The sequence below is a fragment of the Leucopleurus acutus genome (genome assembly GCF_964270905.1).
Source record: "Leucopleurus acutus genome assembly, chromosome: 7".
Classification (NCBI taxonomy): domain Eukaryota; kingdom Metazoa; phylum Chordata; class Mammalia; order Artiodactyla; family Delphinidae; genus Leucopleurus; species Leucopleurus acutus.
The window spans coordinates 14,046,687-14,070,144 of record NC_139150.1 but is presented as its reverse complement, the minus strand read 5'-3'; the positions used below and the strand labels follow the sequence as shown (position 1 = coordinate 14,070,144).

Genomic DNA, 23,458 nt, shown 5'->3' with positions numbered 1-23,458 from the left:
GAACAGAGAAAATCGGAGCCAACACACCACAAAGGTGAGCAGAGAGCCAGAGTCACAGGGTGAAGGGGCTCCCCCCGCTTTCCCTGGGGTGGGCTAACGGAACGGGCCCACACCCTCAGTGAGTACAAAAGCCCAGGAACCACACGCGCTTTAGTGCAGACACCAGATTTAACCTTCCGTGGCCCTTCCAGACTTTCAAATGCCACCAGTGGAAAACTCCCATAGTCAGGAAGCTGAATTTGTGGGCTCACGGGACGCCGACTCTGTACTCCCTGTCGAGTCGTCGGTACACAGCAGAGTGCAGGGGTTCCTGGGTACGCGTGGGAATAAACTGCACACATCTGGTCAAATCCAGAAGCCAGATGCCGTGGGAGTGACAAGATGCATTTAGAGGATTAATACAGAAAGTAAAAGAAAAGTGTGTTTTCTCGTTTGTTTCTCCACGGTAAGGGGTTCATTAAGGCTGCAGCTACACTACCCAAGCTACGTGGGTGACGTGGCAACTCTCCAGGCCCCTGAGACCAGACCAAGCATCCAGATGTACCATCTACAGCCCAGACCCCAGGGCCGGACGTGGAGTCCAAAGCATCACAGCACATCGAGTGTGTCCACGCAGATATGACCCAAACCTGCGGGACGCTCCGACAGACCTGCTGACCTGAGGGCCCTCAAACCCTGTCCACGGCAGAGGGAGTTTCAACAGAGACCTCCCCAGAAGAGATGCAGCCTGGAGACGTGGGGGGGGGGGGGGTGTCACTCTCTGTGTAATTAGCACGCGAGGACGAGAACATTCTTTCTTACCTCCATCTGATCTGCCGACTCAGGCCTGTCCTCTCCCGGGAAGCCCATGCAGGAGAGATCAAAAATAGTTTTCTTCAGGTGCCGGTTGTCCGCGTACAGCTCCTTCACCAGTTGGATAAGGTCACCGACCTGGGAGATAAGAGCAGGAGAGGACTGACTACCCACGGGTACACTGCTGCCTCCCGGGGCCACGGCTACGGAGAAGACGTCCTGCATCACAGTCACGGAGAGTCAGGTGGCCTGACTCCAGGCTTCAGGCTACCCTGGGTACAGTGAGAAAAACACCAGCATTTCTGTATCCTAACCCCAGCGCCAGACTTCAAGGCAAAGAGGTCCTGGGCAAGCTGCCTGGTCTAAGTCTCCATTTCTACATCTGTGGAATGGGTTCCCGTGAGAACTGAACGCGATCACGGTCACAGCACACTACAGCCCTCGGCACGGTCTAAGTACTCTGTCCGTGACAGCAAATATGACCTCTGCCTTGTACTTGAGACCCTCTGGAGGAAAATCCCCCAAGACTGAAACTTCTGAGGCTTGTCAGAGGCTTATTTTACAGCATCCACCTTCCTCTTTCTATGCCTCTCTAGCACCGTCCATAATAACAGTCCTCAGTTATAAAGCAATTCACGGCTGCTAAAATACTCCCACAAGCTTTAGTCAATCGCTCCTTACAAAAATCCCGAGGAGGCGGACAGCAGTATGACTGTCCCCGTTTTACAACAAGAAGCCCGAGACACAAAGAAGTTCACTGCCCGAGGTCCCAGAGTTGGGGTGCCTGGAGAATTCAGTGACATACAACAACAGCCAAAGTGCCCGGTCGTGTGGGCAGGGGCAGCTGCCCGCACAGAGGCAGAGCCGGGCCTGGACTCCCGGTCCAGGGCTCCTCCTTAAGGCACAGGCCTTGCGAGGCCAGGTCCATAAGCATCTGAGCAGACACCGCCTTCATTCCCTGCAAGCTTCAAATCACAACGGCTAGTGATTTTCCAAACCCTTCTTAAGGGGGTAATCATTAGCCCCTCAAAGAAAGTGGGAAATCCCACCCTGACCACACACAGCAGGTGTCCACTGCACCAAAACATGAACACAAATCGGACCCAACCTCAAGGAGGTTATATCATAGAGGGAAGAAGAAAACATTCTGATTCTACAAACATTCACTAAGTGCCAACAAAGGGAACTAGCTCCTGCCCTTAACACAACCACAGGAGGTACGCGCAGCGGCTATTACCATGTCTATTTTCATCTTCGAAACACTAACAGATGCCTCAATGCTTCTTGTTCCACTCCTCCCAAAACACCAACATGTTTATAGTTCTCCTTCTTATCTCTTCTGCATCTTACATCTGCTGTTTTTCCTCTCTCTCTCTGCTGAAAAAGCCTTCCAACTAGATAAACTCCTATTCAACCTCCAAAACCACTTCAGGTCTCACTTCTATTGAGCAGTTTCCTGTGATCCAGTGAGTACCTCCCAACCCCCGACAGCTAACCTCTCCTTCTCAGCTACCCCTAAACCTCGCACCTCTGCCTATTACAGCCACCCTTGCACTCCACGTTGCCACTGCTCCTTCACATGACTCTCTACTCCACCGGCATGTGAGTTATTCCCAGACAGAAACTCAACCTGTTATACACAGATGGTAATTTTATAATAAATCACAGTGTCCTCTGAGCTCACACTTCCTATTCTTATCAATGGCTCTTAGAACCTTGAAATACAAAGCCACTCTAACCACACCAATGATCAACAGATTGAAAACCTTTCCAGTTTTAGAAAAGATTTACTGATCAACCTTGAACCTTTATTCTTTCAAAAAGCATCAATTACCTCCCACTATGTGTGCCAGGCACTGGGAAATCAGAAATAAATAAGATACACTCACTCGCTTTAAGATGTTCACAGCCTAGTGGAGATACGGAAGAATACCCAGCTAATTATAGATCAGTATGAGAAGGACATCAGTGCAGTCAGGTACAAGAAGAGAGGAGAATGACCCGAGGGAAAGGTGGCTAATTCTAGGGGGGATAGAGAGCATTTCCCAGGGGAGACGGAGCCTGGGTGGGGTCCTCAAGCCTCAGAAGGCATGCATCAGACACGGGGTAGGGACTCCAGGGAACGTACATCAAGGGGAAAAAAGACAGGCAGGGAGAGAGGGAAGAGAGGCGGGGAGAAGGGCTTTCAGAATCTTACACCTCTGATCAGGAACCCAAGAGACAACAAATAACCAACAAAGCACTGAAAGTTAATAGGTCAATACCTTTTCCTTAAGCTCTTCTTGAGAAAAATGTTCCACTTGAAACCGACTGTGCTCTTCAAGGCAAATACTCAGATAAGATGTTTGATCACTATAAAATGAAAATGGTTCTTCTGCACCAAAAGAAAAAAAAAAGTGGGGAGGAGGAGAAAAAGAACATCAGAAGTAGATCCTTCCCAGACAATTCCCCGTGCAATCCATCTAAGGCACTGTGAATTGGGTAGCGGGGGAAAGGGAGATAAGCACACACAGGGAGTTTAATGCACCACCTTTGGAGCAAAAGTAATTTTCTTCTTTCTCTACAGGCTGGTATCTCAATGTATGGTTTCATCGTGGGCTGCAGGCTTTCACTGTGGCCAGCTCTGAATTATAATTTGCATATCCAGTGCTGTACCTGGAGTCCATTCTGAGTGGCACAAGCAAATAGTGATTTTCAATTTAAATGAGGGAGTGATTCTGTTTAAGTGAAAATACAGGAAAATTAGATGTGAGCCTCAAGGGTAGAACTCAAAAGCGCCTGATGTGTTTTTTACCGGCCCCAGAGCCCGCCACGGGAGCGAGCACACCGAGCACAGAAACCGCCTATGAGATCTATGATGAGAGACTCTCGGGTCACCCACGGAAGGGTCGGCCTTCTCTGCACCAAAGGTCACACTCTCACAGGGAGCAAAGGTGCAGAGAAGGGTCACGCTGTTCACTGAGTGGAGCATATCCACAAGCATGATCTCACTCAACACATGTGGGTAAGAGCCGATACGCCTCGTATAGAGGAAAGAGCTAGACTTCGAAGGAAGATGTCCTGCCTCCAATCTGGGTAAATCAACCCCCACTGCCACCTCGGTTTCTTTACCTGTGATGTGACGTCAATGTCTACTCGATCCAGTGGGACAACGGTCAGGAGCAGAGGTGAGGAGTTAAGTGCCTGCCGCTGTGCCTGGTACACAGCGGGCGCTCAGGAAATGTCAAACCTACCACTGCTATTACTGATTGTAAGCAGGAATTACAATCAGTAATGAGGAAGAGAAAGGAAAGGAAGGCTAGAGATAAGGAAAGGAAAACGCCAACCCAGACACCACGGGGCTCAGGTTCTAGCAAAGGAGGGAGCCAGATACAGCTGTCACGAGCACAGCAGTGCCCGTACCACAGGACCCTCCCTAGCTGAATCCACGTGCGGTCATGACAGTGTGAAAAGCGACGCTTCAGCAGGAAACAGAGGTTTCACCCGCACGTGTCTGTGCAGTGGGGCTCTCTGCAGTGGGCGCCGTGGTAGGCAGAGCCCAGATGTTTAGGGTGATGAGGGCCACTGACCACAGAAAGGAAATGGCAAGGCCCCAAGGTTATGTGGAGTTAGAAGAGTCAAGCAATGCAGAGCACAGCCGGGGCAGCGAGGAAGCAGTCCTGCAGCAGGCCCTCTGCGGAACTGACACTGCCTGCTGGGCCCTTCGGCTCCGCGAGCCGAGCCAGACAGGCACAGACTAGGAGAGCAACAGCAACACCATCGCTGCAGAAAAGCCTTCCCAGACGAAATCCCCGGGGCGCCTCGCCTCCTACCGCAGCCTTAGGACTCTCTTAAAGTTCAGCCAAGGCCCTCCAGGCGGGAAAACCAAAGGGAAATACAGACAAGAGAGCACGAACCTTCCCGTCGCCGGATTTCACTGATCTGCTCCTCCAGGGCCTTCTGCAGGTTCTGATAGGACAGCACATCGCGCTCCAGCCGCTTCCGCAGGGCAAAGATGCTGCTCAACTCAGCTTGCAGGTTGCTGACACTTGGTAAAACAAGACACCGGAATTTTAAAACAGACCTACTTGTGCTTTAAGATGCAAAGCCCAGCAAGCCTTCCTTTGATTTTTATGTCATTTGTGGGTTTTTTTCTGGTTATAAAAGTAAATACATGTTTATAGAACATTTATAATAGAAACATATTAAAAAAAAAAGCAAAAGTTACCATAACCCAACTACCAAAAAACACATGGCAGACTATTTCCTCCCAATCTTTTTCCCTGAGTATTTCTATAAGGTTGAAATCATTCTGGACATATAATACTAAGTTGTGCATTTCTCATTTAAATATTTCCCTACATTTCCAGAAATAATTTGCAAATGTCATTTTTAATGACTATATAACATTAAATTGGGTGAATGTCCCACCATTTAACTCATCCCCTATTAGTGGACGTTTGGGTCATTTCCAAGTTTTTGCTACAGATGTAGCTAGGTGGAAGTAATTTAATTCCCCAGAATGTTTCTCTGGAATAACGCCTTGCATGGGCTTGGGTATGGAAGGAAGGCTCTCCACAGAAGAGAAGGCGACAAGGAGAACGTCGGCCATGTCACCCCTAAAAGAGGTGGCACTGGAGGTAAAGGTGAGGGGCAGCAGGGACAAGAAAAAAGAAAAGGAGAAGACTGAGAGTCAATAATAGGAGGAAGAGAAGGACCAATTTAGGGGTCAAAAGAAGTCTACAGTAATGGGTTGGCCACTCACAAATGCAGAGTAGAATGGATTTTTATTGGAGGGGTGGTGATGTCAAGTATCACGTCTGGGTCAGTGCAATACGGTGCTGACCTGCACAGAGAGCCTGCAAGAAACCAGCAACCCAGAACTCAGAGGAGGCCATGAAGAAGCACACCTCCCAGAATCTGCACTGACGGGGGGAGGACTGTCCCACAGACCTTCCTCCAATGATGCAAATGTTCTGTATCGGCGCTGCAGAATACGGTACCCACTAGCTGAACGTGCCTACTGAACATCTGAAATGTGGCTACATGCTGAGGAACTGAATGCTTAATTTTTTAATTTATATGTATGTAGTCACATGGCTAGTGCCTACTGAACTAGGCAGTGCAGCTCCTCACGCAGGGCTCCGGACTCCTACTGACGTGCACGTGGCAGGGGTCTGAACCGGTTCTCTCAGAGGAACAGAGGCTCCAGCAGACACCTGAGTAACGTAAATATTGTTTCAATGAAAACCTCTGCGCCTAAAGCCTTGTTTCACACTCAGGGTTAGCTTCTTAAGATGGATTCCCAGCAGTGCAATTACTGGGTCAAAGTATGTGAACATTTTTTGAGACTACGAAAACGCCTTAACATATCAGAAAGCCTTTTTTAAATACCAAGAAATACGTCACTCTGTCCAGCGTCTGACCTATTTTTCCCTGAAAGGGTCCACCAACACTTTGAAACTGCTGGAAGAAGTGTATGAAAATGTGGATTTGTTTTACGGAGAGGGTCCATGAGCTTTCATCAGACTGTTCGAGAGGGGTCCACAGCCCCCGAATGGTTAGGAGCCATCGCTCTAAGATATGTGCGCCACAGACTCAAGCCCCACTTATCCTCCAGCGATTCCTTCCAGCTCCGTCCATCGAACTGCACACATAAATCAACTTCTATTGGAAGGAAAATAAACCATTATGTCTAATCTTCTATGCTTGCTGCTTTGAAGATGGTTCACTGTGAAGCAGCCTCCTTGCAAGGGAAGGGGCCCTCCCAGCAGCCTGTACCTAGCTCCATTTCAAGACAATCATAATGATCAATTTGTAAGGCTGATGGAAACCTTACAGAGGTGTCACAGCGCAGCGCTCGCTTGGATGCGGTCAGGCCGCAGACACGTTTAACCAGTGGGGGAAGAAAGGAGATTGTTTTAGCGAAGCTCCTGCAATGAGGGCTAGGGAAAGCGATGGCTTCACTCCCTCTTCCATCTTCTGACAGGGTGAAAAGTACACAGCTGCTGCTCCTGCGTCTGTCATTTCTGTTTCCCCAACTCCACGATCTCTGCAAGGTGTGAGGAGTCGGTGGAACAAAAGGAGCTTCACTCAGAAAGAAAGGACAGCCCTGAGTCTTCCTCCTTCTGGAGTGGAGTGGGGGAGGAGCCGGAGGACGCACGCCCCCATAGTGCCACCACTCACGAGCTCCATGACCTTGGCGGTCAGTTAAACTGCCCGAGTCCTGCTAGCCTCATCCGTAAAGTGCGGACAGTGCCTTTCCTTCAAGAGTGTTTTGAGGATTAAATGAGATGTTATAACGGAAAGAGCTTAGCACAGTGCCTGACACACACGAGGTGCTCGACAAACATCACCTCCTTCCTTCCACGTATCCTAATGACTCCCATACAACAGACATTTATATGCCAAGCTTTCTGCTACTCCTGAGTTACAGGCGTGATTTTCATCTGGAGATGACTTAAACCCCCCAGGGCACATGTGGCAATTCTGGAGACATTGTTGGTTGTCACAACTGGGGCAGGGAGGGTGCTACTGCCATGTAGTGGCAAAAGCCAGAGATGTCGCTAAACATCCTACAATGCACAAGACGGCCCCTCAAAAAAAGGACAAAAAGTTATCTAGCCCCGAATCCCAACAGTGCTGAGGTTGAGAAAACCTGAGTTAGAGGCAAAGTATAAACTGTCCTTGTCCTCCAGATGAGAGCTGTCTCAGTAAGGGCCTGGGCTCAGGAGCCACGGAGACTTGAGCTCTGAGAATCCCTAAGTGTAGGAGCTTGGGAAATACCCTTAACATCTCCAAGAGCAGATTTCCACTTCTGTGATATGGGGTTGAAGTGTCGGGAAAGGACCAGGCACACAGCTGCCCTTGGTCAGTTCCTCCCTCCCGCTCCCCCTTTCCAACTTTACTTACAAGTACGTCACACGTCTCCAGAGTCATCCAGCTTTCACTGCCAGTTTCCAGAGAGTGAGCAGTGCTGGAGTTACCCCAGGGGGCTCCACCGGCCTTAGCCCACAATTCTGCCGCTCGCTAGGGCAAGGTCTGAAGGCTCAAAACCCCCTGCAAGCTGAGCTTATGCACAGTGGCACACTGAGGCGTACGGAGGCTTTTCACGTTGCTGTTAGTCTTAATAAACGTTACCATTTGTTGAGTGCTTACTATCTGCCAGTCAGAATTCGGACTTTACACATTATCAACTCGTTTCAAACAACCCTGGAAGGTAGGTAGGCAGGTAGGTAAACAGGTAGGTCTATAGGCAGGCCAATCTCAACTGCACAAATACATATCCTGAGGCTGAGGGTGAAAAGTGACCTACTCCAGAGCTCAGAGCTGCTGAATGTATTGTGACTCTGAAGGTGAACAGGAAACCTTTTAAGCATCTCTATTAGTCACAGCCCTGACCCACCTTGGTCCCATGCACCTTGTTATTCACTAAGGAAGAGCCTATGAAACTCAGAGCCGCCATCAGTGACGCTGAGGAAGCCTGACAGCGGCCACATCCACCCCAGGGCCTCTCGGTGCCCAGAGTCAGAACTGGCTCCCGTCGGAGTAGCCGCACAATTAAACCCGCTGTGCCCATTCCCCCTCTGAGGTTCCCGGCGCTACTCAACCCCTCCCACAAGTGAAAATGATGAGCAGCTGAGGCTTCTCGAAAAAGCTCACTTTCAGAGAATTTCATCAGCATGTTTTCATTTTCCTTAAACTCGCTCCAGATTAAAAATCCTGAAAACTCGTAACTTAGAAGAATTGGGAGGGGGTTCATCTGCAAACACTTCCCAAGTGCCTACTCCACACCAGCCCCCGTAACAGGCACTGGGAAACGCAGACAGCAAGACAGAACCCCTGCCCTGGGGGCGCTCACCTTCTAGGCCAAGACGCAGGCCACAGCAGCCAAGGAACAAAGGGAGGTGAGGGCAGCTGTGAGGGCAGAGGAACAGAGCGGGCCTCCTGACAAGGGGAACCCCTGAGGCAAATCCTCAAGGATGAGGGGGACGCAGAGCAGGGTGCAGATAGCTGCTGAAAGCAGAGACAGGAGACACCCGCCCCGGAACAGTGAGGACCCCATTAGCGCTGGAGTGAAGGGCAGAAGAGAGGCAGCAGTGAGGGCTGGGTTTTCTTCACTTTTTATCATGGAAAATTTTAGACATTAGCACATGAAGACAAATCAGTATAATGAGCCCCCCCCCCACACACCTGCCCACACCCCTGTCCCAACAACCAGGGAGCCGTGGCCAATCTCGTTCCATCGGTGTCCCTGCCTGCTCCCTGCGCTGCTGTGCAGTGTGGAAATGAACCCCAGACATCATATCCTTCCACCTGTAACCATCCCAGTGTGCAGAGAGGTGACTCCTCCATGGGAGAAATCACTGAGGCCAACCCAGTGCTGGGCCAAGAGAGGCCCAGATGTGTCACTTGCCCGTGGACACAGGCAGGGCAGTGGCAAGACCACTAGCCTATAATCAGCTCTCCTCCCCACATCTCATTGCACCAAATCACCTCGGCAATTCTGTGAAGACACCAGTCACTCCGAGTCACTTATGGAAAGTAGGGATAATGATATTACTTACCTCACAGAACAGCAGTGAGGATTATAAGAGATAATACACGTGGAGGCGCTTTCTAAATCCATAATAAAGTATTATAAAAACCTGAGTAATTAGTATTAATGATATTTTTATCCTACATTTGCTGCCAAAAAAATCAGACAATTCCTGCTAGGAAATAGGTATATCTGATTTAAATAAGGCAATCACCATCCAAGCACTTTAAGCTTCCTAAGCAAAGTGGGAAGGCTTCACTGCCTCAGAAACTACCAGCATTTAGTCAAAATATGTGTGTTATGCATGCGCGTGATGTCCAAACAGAAACCCTTACCTGTCTGAGTCCTGCAGAGATTTCACCAGATGTGTATAGATGTCCTGCTCTTTCTTTAAGACCTGAATCAGCTCTTCATAGCCTAATTGTTGTTTTTCCTGAAAACGACAATGGGCATCTGTCATTAAGAGAAGAATTTTGAAAGCGCACATCCTTACATTATGCAAACACATGTGGATAGTTCTGGTTTATAAATCCAAACAAAGGTGAACCCCTGTGCCAGCCTCCGGATCAGGCTGCAGTCAGAGGGCACCACCTGCAGGGGGAGTGGGGAATGACCGCACATCACTCACGGAGGAAGAAAGCTGAGCGCTGTGCTCCCGACAATACCCAACTGCCCTTCGTGAAACTTCCTCTGCCCTCCCCCCCCCCCCCCCCCCCGCCCCAACCCAGCTCAGAGCTGCTGGTCATTGTTTTCACAAAACTACAAAGAATGCCCTTCCACGCTTGTTCTTGCTACAAAGAAAAGAAATTCATCAACCAAAACCTGACAAGTTTTAGGGACAAGAGACTTACATTAAAATAGGAGAGGTCAGGTGAGCCACGCTTTCAAGGCACCATGAACAGACTGATGATAAAGAGATCTGAGGGGGATCTCTGCCACTTACTAGCTATGTGACCTCAGCTAACCAGCGTAACAAACCTCTGTGAGGTTCAGGCTCCTCATCTATGAAGTGAGGATGTAATTTTGTGAATTTCACAAATGTGAAAATTTTTTTAGAGTTCAAATTTCGGCTCTGTCACTTCCTGGTTCTGGGACCTCAGGAAGTTACTTACTAGAGCCACCTCTAAAATGCTGGACAACAGCCACCACCTTATGGAGTTACAGAGCAGATACAAGTTCAATTGTGTGCTGGAAGGAATCAAGGATCCCAGGGGAAATGGCCAATTCCAGTACTGATGCAATGAAATTCAAAAGCAATCCACGTCTACAGCATTTTGTCACACCAGAAAATAAGGAAGTGTTTAAATAATGGAGCACTGTCAAAAGGATACAGGAGCCAGTTTGAAAAGGCCAAGCCTGGGACAATTGAGCATCAAAACAATGATAGTAACAGATTATAACCCACTGAGTGAAACAGAAATTCACATCCACACGGACACGGGTAAATGAGTACATGGGAAGAAGAACGGGCTTTTCTTTACAGAACAGCTAATAAATGTAGAAGGAATAATGGAATTAGAAGAATCACCATTTGCTAACCATCATGGTAAGAAATTATTCAGCCACGAAACATAAAAGGAGGCTAAAACTAACGGGTGAAAGTTTGAAGAAGATCAGCGTATTTACATAGACTCAAAATACCTCCCCTCAAATACTAATTACAAAGGAAAAAAGAGTAACTGCATAGTCGAGACACCACGCAGACACCACCTTCACAAAGTTAACCCAAGTCAGCATGGCTGGTAATGCTTAGGTAACAAACTGTACTGTCGGACAGGACACACTGAGGACACAGCTCTGGTCCTGTGACACTCCTGCCAAGGATGCCTCACCTGAAGCCAGGCACCACGAAACATCAGACAGACCCAACGAAAGGACACTCCACGACAGAACCGGCCTGGACGCTTCAAAAGTCTCAGGGCCGTGAAAGTCAATAGACTATAAAGTCTGCTAAATGCAACACAAGATCCTGAACTGGCTCCTTCCACTACAAAGGGCTTTACTGGACAGCTGGTGAGACACGAATGAGTCTGAGGGTTCGAGGGTAGTCTGAGGGTCTCTGCTCAGTCCCTGGCTGTGACGGCTGTGCTGTGTCATACAGGAAAAGGTCCCTGCTGACACGAAGTACACACTCAGGTATTCAGAACTGACAGGGCTTCACACAGGCAACTTACTCTCAGATGGCTCAGGACAAGCAAAACCCTTTACTCTTGTAACTTGCCTATAAAACTGATATTATTTCAAAATAAGAAGAAAATGTTAAAATAAAGAAGTAAAGTGTGCAGGACACCTGGCACAGCGCCTGGCGCAGACTAGAAGCTCCTTAATGCTAGGGAGACACTGGGTCAGTGGAGAGAGAGGGGCTGCAAGCAGCCCTTGTGTCTCGTGGACTCAGCCTGTCGCCTAAAGTTCAGATAATGACCTAGGATAGGGCTTCCAACCCTAATGAAAACTCAAACATGAACGAGGGGAAAAAGGTACATCTTCATTGCCGCTAACCTCTAACTGAAATTGAGCGTTTCCTTCATTTAGGGGTTGAAGGAACACTGTTACTGCTACAAACCATAGTAGTACTCGGTGTTTTCCTGAGATTTTGTCACCAAAAGAAATAGTTACTTTGTATATGTTGCAAGTATCTCAAAATAGTTATTCTCATCACTACCTCAAAACTGCAGCAGCCACTCTGTTCACCACTAGATCTTGTTATTTAACACATTAATAAAGAAGCACCATTTCTACAGCTGATTATTTTTTATATTTTGATAACCAAATTTCAAGATAATTGGTTTCCTTTATGATCCTGTGCACATATTTTGTGCATTTAAATACTTTTCCAGGGAAGAGGTCCCTGCTCCAGCACGCTACCCAAGGGATGCAGATGGCAAAAAGGTTAGCAGCCCCTGACCCAGGAGAATGCTGCTGTGCTTCTAGCCCTGAACGAAACAAGCAAAGGCACCACCTGCCAACTGAGGGTTTTAAATGCTAACCCACCAGCTTGGTCATGAGAAGCCGGCCACCCACACTGCTAGAAATGTCAGGCCCTTTTGTAAATCGTGCCACACGACACTGGCACAAGGAGCTCCCACCTGCCTTCTGTACACAGTCACCAGCGTCAGCTCCCACCCGTACACACCGCACGTAGACAGAGGGCCCCAGGGGAGCGCCTGGGAGGAACTCACCCGGGGATCAAGACGAAGAAGCTACCATGTCCTCAGGATGTCAGCCGTGGTACAAAGTGCTCTCCAGCATTTTCTCATTTAATCCTCACAAGCCAGTGAGCTCAAGCATTACCACTCTCCCCATTTTGGTGATGAGGGAACCGAGGCACGGAGTCAGGGTGGTGAGGCAGGGTGTGGACCCAGGCAGCCAGGCTCCAGGGCCTGTGCTCTTTGGTCCACCCGTGAATGACCCATGATGGATGCAAAGCACTGGGAGTTTGACAAAGGTGACACAGTCGCTGTCAGCCACATAAAGGCCAGGCAACAGTGACGATGAAAATAAGAAAAACCTACTGCTTCTTGAGCATCTACCACCAAGGGCAGGGACTGTTAAGAGCGTGTGACCTTATTAGCTGTGTGACCTTGAACAGGTTACTCAATCTCTCTGTGCTTCAATATCCTCACCTGTAAGTAGAGGTAATAATTCTATATATCTCATAGGGTTGTGAAACAGATTAACTGAGCTAATCTATACAAAATTCTCACATGGATGCCTGGCACAGAGTAAACACTTAAGGAGTGTCAACCGTAACTGCCATTCCTACGCTTCAATGCTAGGCCAGGTCCTTTACATAGGTCATCTCTAATCACAATAACGACCAAGGAGGTATATTAATCTTCCCACTTTTCAGATGAATAAACTGATTCTCTGAGAGGACAGGTCATGTGTTTTAGTCCATTCAGCTAATAAGTGGCAGTCAGAATTTGTGCATAGATAAGTAACCAACCAAGAAGGACTAGGAAAAAACATGAATAAATGTGGACCTCAGGTGGATGTGGGAGACTCAGCTGTGGGATGTACATATCCAGTGAAAGAATCCCAACCCTGTATATATATATATACACACACATATATATGTGTGTGTGTATATATATATATATATATATATATATATATATTTTTTTTTTTTTTTTTTTTGCGGTATGCTGTGCCTCTCACTGTTGTGGCCTCTCCCGTTGCGGAGCACAGGCTCCGGACGCGCAGGCTCAGCGGCCATGGCTCACGGGCCCAGCCGCTCCGTGTCATGTGGGATCTTCCCGGACCGGGGCACGAACCCGTGTCCCCTGCATCGGCAGGCGGACTCTCAACCACTGCGCCACCAGGGAAGCCCGCGACCCTGTATCTTAACTGGATCACGGTGGGCCTGGCTGGAAGCCCTAGAGGACTGCCCACTGCGGTGCAGGGCCTGGGTGCCCAGCTTGGTTCCCCTCCCCTCCTTTCAGGCAGCCACTCCAAACCTTCACCAGGTTTTCCAGGTCACTGCTCACCTCAGCCCCCACCCTCCACCTGCCAGCCGGCCACACCTGTGCTTGCTTTCCTGCCCTTCCATCTCCGTGGAACCAGGAAACTCCCTCCTCCTCCTCACAGACCATGCTCCATCAGTCGAGCCCTCTCCACTGACACCCTCCATGGTCCCTTACAGAGACCCTCCTCCAGCCCCACGGCACCCTGGTTCACCTTCACCCGGAGCTCATGTACCAACCACGTGTTCACAGGCCTGGGGACCCCTTGCGGGCAGCAGCACCCCGATCCAGGCACAGTGCTTGCCACAGATGCTCGCTGAAATGATGATTAAAAAGGTAAGAGGGGAACACAGGGACCAATGTGACTCTTCAGAGCAGAGATTCCTGTGGCTATTTTGCATAATGGAAGTCAGAGTGAGTCAACGTCTTCCTAGAAGCAAATTGCTCACCCATGTTAAATAAATGAACTCTTCAGAGCCATTTGGGTCCCATTGCATCAATCACCTGCTCCCCTGCGCTGAATCATGCCCCATTAGAATGACGTCACTTGGCTCCCTCGGCAGAGCTGGCAAACCAGTGGGTCTCCTCGGCACAGAGGCAGAGGGCCAAGTGGCCCAGAGGGGGCCCCTGCTCAGCAGCAGCAACCAACCCCCCTGTCCCCTACCCTCTGCCCGCCATCCCCACGCTCCACCCCCGCCCTCCACCTTGCCTCTCCAAACAAGACAGAGCCCCAGAGTCTATGACCCTTGGCATCTGTGAGACTCTCCGGTATGTTCCCGGTAAATACTCCCTTTCATTGTTGTTTTGCTCAAACTCCTCAGCGTTGGATCCTACAGCTTGCAATCAAAAGAACCTTAACAAATACACTCACATTATTTTTAATCCTCTCAGGAGGTAGGCATGTAACTCCCCATTTACAGATTAGGAAGGTGAGCTTCAGTGAGAGGAGGTGACTTGCCCACGATCACAGAGCTAATAAGCGGCAGAACGGACATTCTGACACCAAAGTCGAGGCATTTTCTACTCCACCATAGTTTCCTCAATGACTTGAAGGAAACGTATGTAATGGGCAGACCACAATCTGAAGAGGCAGCAGATATGTAAAGAGAGACCTTAATGGCTCACTTCTTGGTAATCAGGGCAATTTAGTGGCCTGACAGATGGTGTCTATTTCAGTAGCTATATCACAGCTCTGCAACAAAGACATTTATTTTAATACTCAGGAAATTCAGCTGCAATGTCCCAACCATGTCAATAGCCAAACTATAAATCTCTGGCTGCAGCAAGTTAAATATGGTCAGTGTGTTTTACTCTCTGTTCTTCAATTCCCTGGTCATCTAGCATTAATTCTCAGGATCACACATGATTAGAAGGAAAACAGACTGGCCAGAGCCAATGGAGACATCATCACAGCCTCAAGTTCTTCATAGAAATGGGCAGAGGATAACCCCAAAATCAACACGAAATGGCCAAGGGCAGAGCAGAATAAATCCGTGTTTCCTACAAAGAAAGAACTACAACCTGAAAAGTATACCTTTCTTGGGGGGAAAATACCGTAGGCTGCAACAGCTGGGATTTCTTAAACTGACACCTAGAAATTTTCAATTCCTAAATGATCATTTATAACCTTTTATCCTCGATTTGCAATTACTCTTGCAGAACAGAATTAAAACCTTTGCTAAAATATGTAGGTATTTTGCACAGTCATTTAAGCATCACCAGGATCTAAAATATGACTGAAATGCCCATGGGATGACTTTATACTTGTGTTTCTAAGAAGTACAGACAGCAGCCAGCACAAAAAACTAAAAAACAATGCGGTACAGATGATCAAACTAGTGACATGAAATATTAAAATACTCTGTTAGTAAATTTAGAAACATTCTGTTCAACATTTAGACACTTTTTACATATCTAAAACATGATTCAAAATAGTAAAGTTTAACTAAATGTATTCAAATTAGTGGTTATTTGTCCATCTAAAAAACCTGATGGGCTTCTATCCTGTTTCAAAACAGACTGTGCCTCGTGAAAACATGCTCAACATCGCTAATCGTTAGAGAAAATGCAAATCCAAACCACAATGAGGTACCACCTCACAGCGGGCAGAATGGCCACCACCAGAAAGTCTACACATAATAAAGGCTGGAGGGGGTGTGGAGAAAAGGAACCCTCCTGCACTGTTGGTAGGAATGTAAATGGGTGCAGCCACTATGGAAAACAGTATGGAGGTTCCTTAAAAAGCTAAACAGAGGGCTACCATATGATCCTGCAATCCCACTCCTGGGCATATATCTGGAGAAAACTCTAATTCAAAAAGGCACATGCACCCCAATGTTCACAGCAGCAGTATTCACGATAGCCAAGACATGGAAGCAACCTAAATGTCCATCGACAGCTAAATGGATAAAGAAGATGTAATGGAATGTTACTCAGCCATAAAAAAAGAATGAAATAATGCCACTTGCAGCAACATGGATGGACCTAGAGATGATCATACTAAGTGAAGCAAGTCAGAAGGAGAAAGACAAATATATGATACCACTTATATGTGGACTCTAAAACAATACGATACAAATGAACTTATTTACAAAACATAAAGAGACTCACAGACATAGAAAACAAACTTATGGTTACCAAAGGGGAAGGGGGGAGGGGATAAATTGAGAATCTGGGATGAACAGATACGCCCTACTATATATAAAATAAACAACAAGGACCTACAGTATAGCACAGGGAACTATATTCAGTATCTTGTAATAACCTATAATGGAAAAGAATCTGAAAAAGAATATATGTACACACACAAACACACACACACACACACACACACGTGTATAACTGAATCACTTCGCTGTATACCTAAAGCTAACACAACATTGTAAATTAACTATACTTCAATTTTTAAAAAACAGTTAAACAAGACTGTGTCTGATTATGGGTTAACGTGCATCTTAATATCCAACGAAATTTGGTCAAAATAAAGGAACTATTCACAAAATAAAGCAAATAAATCACAAAACATTGGCCGTCTGAGATTTAGTTACTGGACTTGCCCAAGGTCACTCAAGTGAAGTTACAGAACCAAGAGAGGAATCCAGGCCTCCAGACTTCCGGCCCAGCCCAATGGCCAAGTTCTCGCTGACATTCTTATTCAAGAGGGATGGCAAAACGCAAATCCACAAATGGTCAGAGTTAAGAAGGAACTCCCACCGCTCAGGCAGCGGTGCGCTCCAGGACCAGAGCTGATACGGAGCGGATACACAGTGCAACGGCCGGTACTGGTGCTAAAATACTGAAACACGTCTACACCAGTTGTAAACTAACCCCTGATCCATACACCCCAACCACCCCAGCCCCTCTCCAAGACCCAGGAACTAGAGGGTTGGTGCCTGGCACAAGAGGAGGCCTCCGGGACCCCACTCCAGTCCTAGCGCCTGAGTCTGTTCTGATGGCTGTGCCCGTGCTACACTGGTTGTTAATTATTTTGAGAATCATCCTTCACAAAAACCACAAGTCATGATCAGAGTCATTCATCAGAGAAAAATTTGCATAACAGTTCCCTGTTTTCTGAACGTATGTACTTAATTAAAGCCAAGCTTAAAAAAAAAACAACAAACCTTGGCCGACAGTGAACGCCTTTCTTTCCCATCTCTGGCTGCCTAGCTGTATTACAGGCAAGCTGCACGTCAGAACAATCGGGACGCATCTCCACAAACCAATATCATCAGTCATTCAATCAACAAACGTCCACTGAGCCAGGCACTGGGATTCAGACACGAACACCAGTTCCCTTCCCCTGAGGTGCCTCCTGGGGTGCGCAGGGCTCCAGGGAGGGGAAGCACCAAGGCGGCTCCGTAACGTCAACCCAAGGGCTAAGCGCTACGGTGGATGGATGTGCAAAGTGCCGCACAAGGGGGTGGACAAGGAGACGTCGCGTTCAGCAGGCCAGGCAAGGAGCCCAGAGGAGGTGACACCAGAGCGGCAGCCCTAGGGGTGTGCAGGAGCCACGAGGTCAACAAGGAAGAAGAAGGCATTCCAGGCAGATGGAACAGCATGTGCAAAGGCACAGAGAGGTACAAACACGGAGTTTTCGGGAATCTGCAGAAGTGAGGTGTTGTTAGAGATGATGGGGAATGAAAGAAAAGGAGAATGGAGAGCTAGCTTGGGGCCAGATCACGAAGCGCCTGCTGTGCCACTGTAGGTGTGCATGGAAATGTTCAACTGGAAAATGTTCTTACCTCGAGATTACAGAGTTCTTGAGAGAGTTGCCCCCAGGAGGGCAAACACGAGGCTCATCTTTGAACAAGCTCTAGTTTCTCGGTTTCCCGAGCAGTGCAAATACTAACACTCAGCTGAAGGATACTAATCTGTAAGGAGGAAAGACTGAGAACCCCTCCTCCTACCTGCTGTAAGCTCATTTACCAGCACAAGGGCCTTGGAGGACCTTTAGGTCAGAGGAGTCATCAAATATGTGTCAGGAAAGGATAGGAATTTGCATGTGAATGTCCAATTTCAGGCGAGCTTACCTCGGAGAAGATGCTTTTGCTGCCTGGTGACTGAGAAGAGCACTTTTCTGTTATTAAGTCTTCACTCCTGAAATCGAGATCCCCCGCAGTCATTAAATAACGGTTCTGCTGTATTGCTTCCAAGTCTTTTTCACTGAATTTCTAAGGAAGAAAACAAATCATAAGGAAGTTATCATCAAGAAAAAAATACTAAGCGATGGTCCCAAACTCTTTAAGGGAAGATTTACTGTTTTTCACAATTTAAACAATTTCCACCATCCCCACATATTAGGCACTTACAAATGGTAATGCAATCCCTTTGTGCATTATTACAACCAGGAGCGCAGCACGCCAGCAAGGCACAGGCAAGGACAGTGGCAGTCATTACAAACCTCCCCTCTCGCCACCACTGGGACACCTCCCAGCGGGTACAGAAGACGAAGCCCAGGCTCTGGCCCCACGACCCAGGCTCCAATCCTGGGTCCTCCTTGGCCAGGGTGTGATTTCTGTTTCCCATGCTACAGGGTTAGTGCAGTGATTAGAGGGACTGTGTATCGAAACCCAACAAAGTCTAGGCGCTCCTGAAACATTACAAATTTGACAAAACTTGAACCGTCCATATCTACGAGGAGATTTGACTTCCAGGAAGAAAAAGACAAGACTGCAACAACTTTGGGGGTCTGGTCACAGGTGAAAGCTCCTCCTTCACGATGAGACACAACACAGCCCAGTTCACCAGCCCCTTCAGACGAGGTCACATCCAACGATACTACAGGCCTGGAGACCACTTCTCTGGTCTTTTGGCCAAATTCAAGCACAGAAATCTATTCCTAACAAGTTAAAACCTGGTAACTCCTGCACTAGGTGTCTGTCCACTCTCTGTGGGAAATTAAGGGTGAGACCTCATCTCATTCCTAATCACCCATCAGAATTAATTCATCATGTCAAACATTTCTAAAATAGCTGAACACAAACAAGAAAGTAGAAGCAATTTTTTGTAAAAACCCATTGAACTGTAACAGGAAGCACTGGGAATCAAATAACCAAAACAGAAATTCTAGAATTACCATCATACAGTTGTGCTTGAGTTACAATTTTCATTTTTATTTCTTAAAAGTCCAACTATACATACACATTAACAAACGGGCCCACAAGGCTTAGAAGGAAACAGCCACCCCTAGCTCGCCACTTCTCACCTCTGAGTCCCACTCGCAGAAAAAAACCGCTTTTGACTCTACTGATTTCTGTTATTTACTTCCATGTTTCTACACTGCGCTCCTATGCTCACATGGCTTGATTTCCTAAGGTTAGATTTTATTAACTGGCTCCTGTCATAGAAGTTTAAGGATGTAGCTCTCACATCATCCACCCCCCAACGCTTTTCCTAATAGTTACATCACGATTTTGGTTAAATCAACATTCTGCATTTACGTGATTATGGCCACGCACATACTGTCCACAGCCCAGCCAAATGGTGTTCCATGGCGACATTTCCATTCATGTTTAATTCCTTGCTTTTCTTGGAATTAGCAACAACTGCTTTGTTGTGTTTACTTAGTTCATAAAACTGAGTTATGTACTTAGTGTTAATTTATCTCCAAACTTATAAATTCTTCTACATGGAGTCAAGACACATCAGGTAAATGATGGGCTCTGTTTCAGTTTCTTGAAAAAAATCCCAACTAAGCCCTCCCTCAACGGCTCAAATCTGGGCTTCTACGTAAGTGGCTGGGATCTCCCTTCCCCACATGCCGGGTGAATTCCCTACTTTCTGGATCCCATTCTGTGTTACTTCCTCATTTGTAGGGACTCGTCCTCCAGCAGTTTCCTGCAAGGAGCACATGGAGGCAGATGAGTTTAGGCATCAAATACCTGAAATTGCCTTTATTCTGCCCTCATCCTTGCTGCCAGCTTGGCTGACTACAGAATGCAGGATTGGAAACCACTTTTCCTCAAAACTCTGAAAGCACTGCTCTCCTGTCTCCTGGCTTCCATTTTTTTTTTTTTAACATCTTTATTGGGGTATAATTGCTTTACAATGCTGTGTTAGTTTCTGCTTTATAACAAAGTGAATCAGTTATACATATGCATATGTTCCCATATCTCTTCCCTCTTGCGTCTCCCTCCCTCCCCTGGCTTCCAATGTTGCTGCTGAGAATTCTGATGTCATTTCGGGTCTGGATCCTTTGTATGGGACCTATTATTTTCCTCTCTCTGGAAGCCTTTCAGATCCTCTCTTTGCCCCTGTGTTCTGAAATTTCACAATGACACAGGATTGTGAAATTGCGATAGATGTCTTTCTTCATTCACCGTGCCAGAAACAGAGCAGGCCCTTTCAAGGTAGAGATATCTGCCCTTGCATTCTGAAAAGTTTTCTCCTATTACTTTGAACTTTTCCTTCCCTCTGCTTTGCCTCTTCTATCTTTCTGGAACTTTTGTTCGTCATATATTGGAGCCCTTGACTCGAGCCTCTGATTTTCTTATCTTTCTTCTCTCATTTGCTCACCTTTTTGTTTGTTTCTGTGTTTAACTATATTTTCTGGAAGATGTACTTGACTCTCGTGCAACTTTTCTAACTTTTATTAGGCTCTTTATATCTGTAATCATACTTCCAATTTCCAATAAGGTCATCCCTCTTTTTCCCAAGTATCTTTTTTATCAGATCCCGAACTCATTTCTTATCTGAAGATGTTACAGTACTGAGTTTTTTGAAAAGCTGTCTAGTTTTCTTCTCCGCCTCCACTGTTTCTGTTTCCTCTACGTAGCTTTGTTCTGTCTTTGTCTTTCCTCTTAGACGCTTTTCTCCTGTTTGAGGAACTCGGGCCACCCACGTATCTTTAAGGGTAGAAGTGTCCAGAAGCTCTGTGAGTGTGGAAAAGGTACCTCAACGGCAGCCTCACTGTGAGGTGATCAGGGGGGGACTCGGCTGTTCGGTTGAAGGACCCCCTACTGTCAGTCAGCATCTTTCAGTCTTCTGGGTCCACAGAGGACTCTCCGTGCTGGTACGCACACTTCCACTCCTTCTCACTGAGGGATCCACTCCTGTTTTCAGCTGCACCTGGTGAGCCCCAGGCCAGAGCTTCTCTGGTTTAAGGTCCCCACAGAGTAAACCTCCCATATAGTGCTGGTGACAATAAGGCCACCTAACTGCCCAGCATTCCAGCAACCTCCGTTGCTGACAAAGGTACCAGGTACCCCCACTGCCCGCTGAGCCTTCCTGGATTCTGTAGGATTAATCAGCTTCTTCTTGTTGGCTTTTCATCCCCAAGACATGAGGCAGACGGGAGAAAGCTGAATCCTATGTAGTTACCACTTATCATTCAAACAGCAACCTGCCCTTCCACCATTCCCATTCTCCTGGTCCTGTGCGTTTATACCTTTTCACCCCTTCACCGTCACGTTAATGAGGCTTCAGGAGGAAGCAGTGTTAAACACGCATGTTCACTCCACCATGGTTACCCATAATTCTGAGCTGAATCAAAAATCCAATATACCATCAGATGATAAGGGTAGTCCATGACAAAAAAGGAACAGATAGAAGAAAAATACAGAGGAGTGAGACAGTATGGCACAAAGGAAAGCCAGGACCACAGCAGAAGGCTGGCGCTAGAGCAAAGCAGGCCAGGGCCTGAATCAGGCCCTGCCGTTTACTAGTCACGTGACCCAGGACAACTCCCTTCTCTTCTCGAAGCTTTCATTTCTACAAACTTACCTCCCCGGTGGCTGAGGTCCAAATGGCATAAAGAAAGCTCTACAGCGCTCCGATAAATAACAGTGAAGACCACAGTCTTTTTTTGCCCAGCCTTACCTTTTTATAAGCATTCCCGTAAAAAAGTTTAAAAAACAAAGCAAAACAAAAAAAACCTATGCCGAAGTCAAAAGATTTAAATACAAAAGAAAAACTGTTGTGGCACCTGAAGCAACGAGTCCTTCTGACTGGCACTTTCTGTTAGACTTCTGATCACTTGCTCTTGACTGTGCAGTTTTTTATTACTTTCATTCAAAAGACTCTTGTAACGATTCTCCACTGCTTTCTCTCTTTCATTCACTTCACTGCGTAATTTCTCAACTTCATTTCTAAGGTCCTACCAGAAGAAAAAAGAAAAAATGGAATTTACTTGACAAAAGTTTCAGGGTAATCTTTCACCTGTTTACCTTACTGCTGTAAGAGAGCAAGCTAAATAGATATATTTAACAAACGTGAGCTTCCTTCTCATTTAAAGTCTTATAAAAACCAACTTTTAAGAATAATAAATTTGGGGAAAGCTTCAATGCGCAGACATTTATCACAAAATTATTAACAATACTGAAAAACCAGAAAGAAACTAAATGTCTAAATCTAGCAACAGAGAATTAATTATAAAAAGCATATGGTATAAAAAAATCACAATTATGAGTAAAAACAAAGCAGGATACTATGTAATATGATGCGATTGTTTTCTAAGCGTTTACACAAAATATTGTCAAGGCTATGGGGAAACACACCAAAATAATGACAGTATCCCCAAGTAGAGCGATTATGGGTGACTTTGCATTGATTTTCATTTTTCTGAGTTTCTAAAATCTCTAAGTCTGTATTACTTTCATAATCAGAAAAGAAACTGTCTTAAAAAATGACATTTATAATAACATGGAAAATGCTGATGTTATATTGTTAAGGAAAAAAACAGAAAACAAACAGTATACAGTGTGATTTTTAACTACCTCAAAATCTGTACTATTTATAATATTGAAGCACTATTCATAACAGCAAAAGGCTGGAAACAACCCGGATGTCCACCCACGGAGGAACAAACTCTGGTGCATTCTCACAGCGGAGCACTCTGAAGCTATAAAGGAAAAGGAATGAGGACTCTACAAATATCCCGCCCTCAAGTAATCTTCTAAACATATTGTGCAGGTGGGCATGTGGGCTGGAAAGTGGTGTGGACCCCAAGAGAAAAAAAAAGTATGTCTAGCATACTGCCATTTATTTAACCATAAATAACGGCTGCCTATACGGAAAAGGAGAGAACAAGGTACAGGAGAGAGTAGACTCATTTTACAGATGTGCCAGTGAAGTGGTTTAAATGTTTAGATAATTATTTTAAAAATAAAATAATAATCTCCTGAAACTAAAAGCAAAAGAAACAGAAAAAGAATTTAACTGAGTATCAAGGTGACTGGTTAACCAACCG

General features: G+C 46.6%; 1 protein-coding gene across 7 annotated transcripts in view; it reads right to left on the bottom strand.

Moving 5' to 3' along the window:
* Positions 1-23,458, bottom strand: part of CDK5RAP2 (CDK5 regulatory subunit associated protein 2) — a 182,118-nt gene that overhangs the window by 77,678 nt on the left and 80,982 nt on the right. For all 7 annotated transcript variants that reach the window (XM_082843508.1, XM_082843511.1, XM_082843509.1 and 4 more), the window contains 6 exons: positions 22,196-22,366; positions 18,303-18,443; positions 9,646-9,743; positions 4,689-4,819; positions 3,057-3,166; positions 802-930 (listed from right to left, as the gene is read on the bottom strand). In XM_082843508.1, coding sequence (XP_082699634.1) covers positions 802-930; positions 3,057-3,166; positions 4,689-4,819; positions 9,646-9,743; positions 18,303-18,443; positions 22,196-22,366 — 780 coding nt within the window. The remainder of the gene's footprint in view (positions 1-801; positions 931-3,056; positions 3,167-4,688; positions 4,820-9,645; positions 9,744-18,302; positions 18,444-22,195; positions 22,367-23,458) is intronic.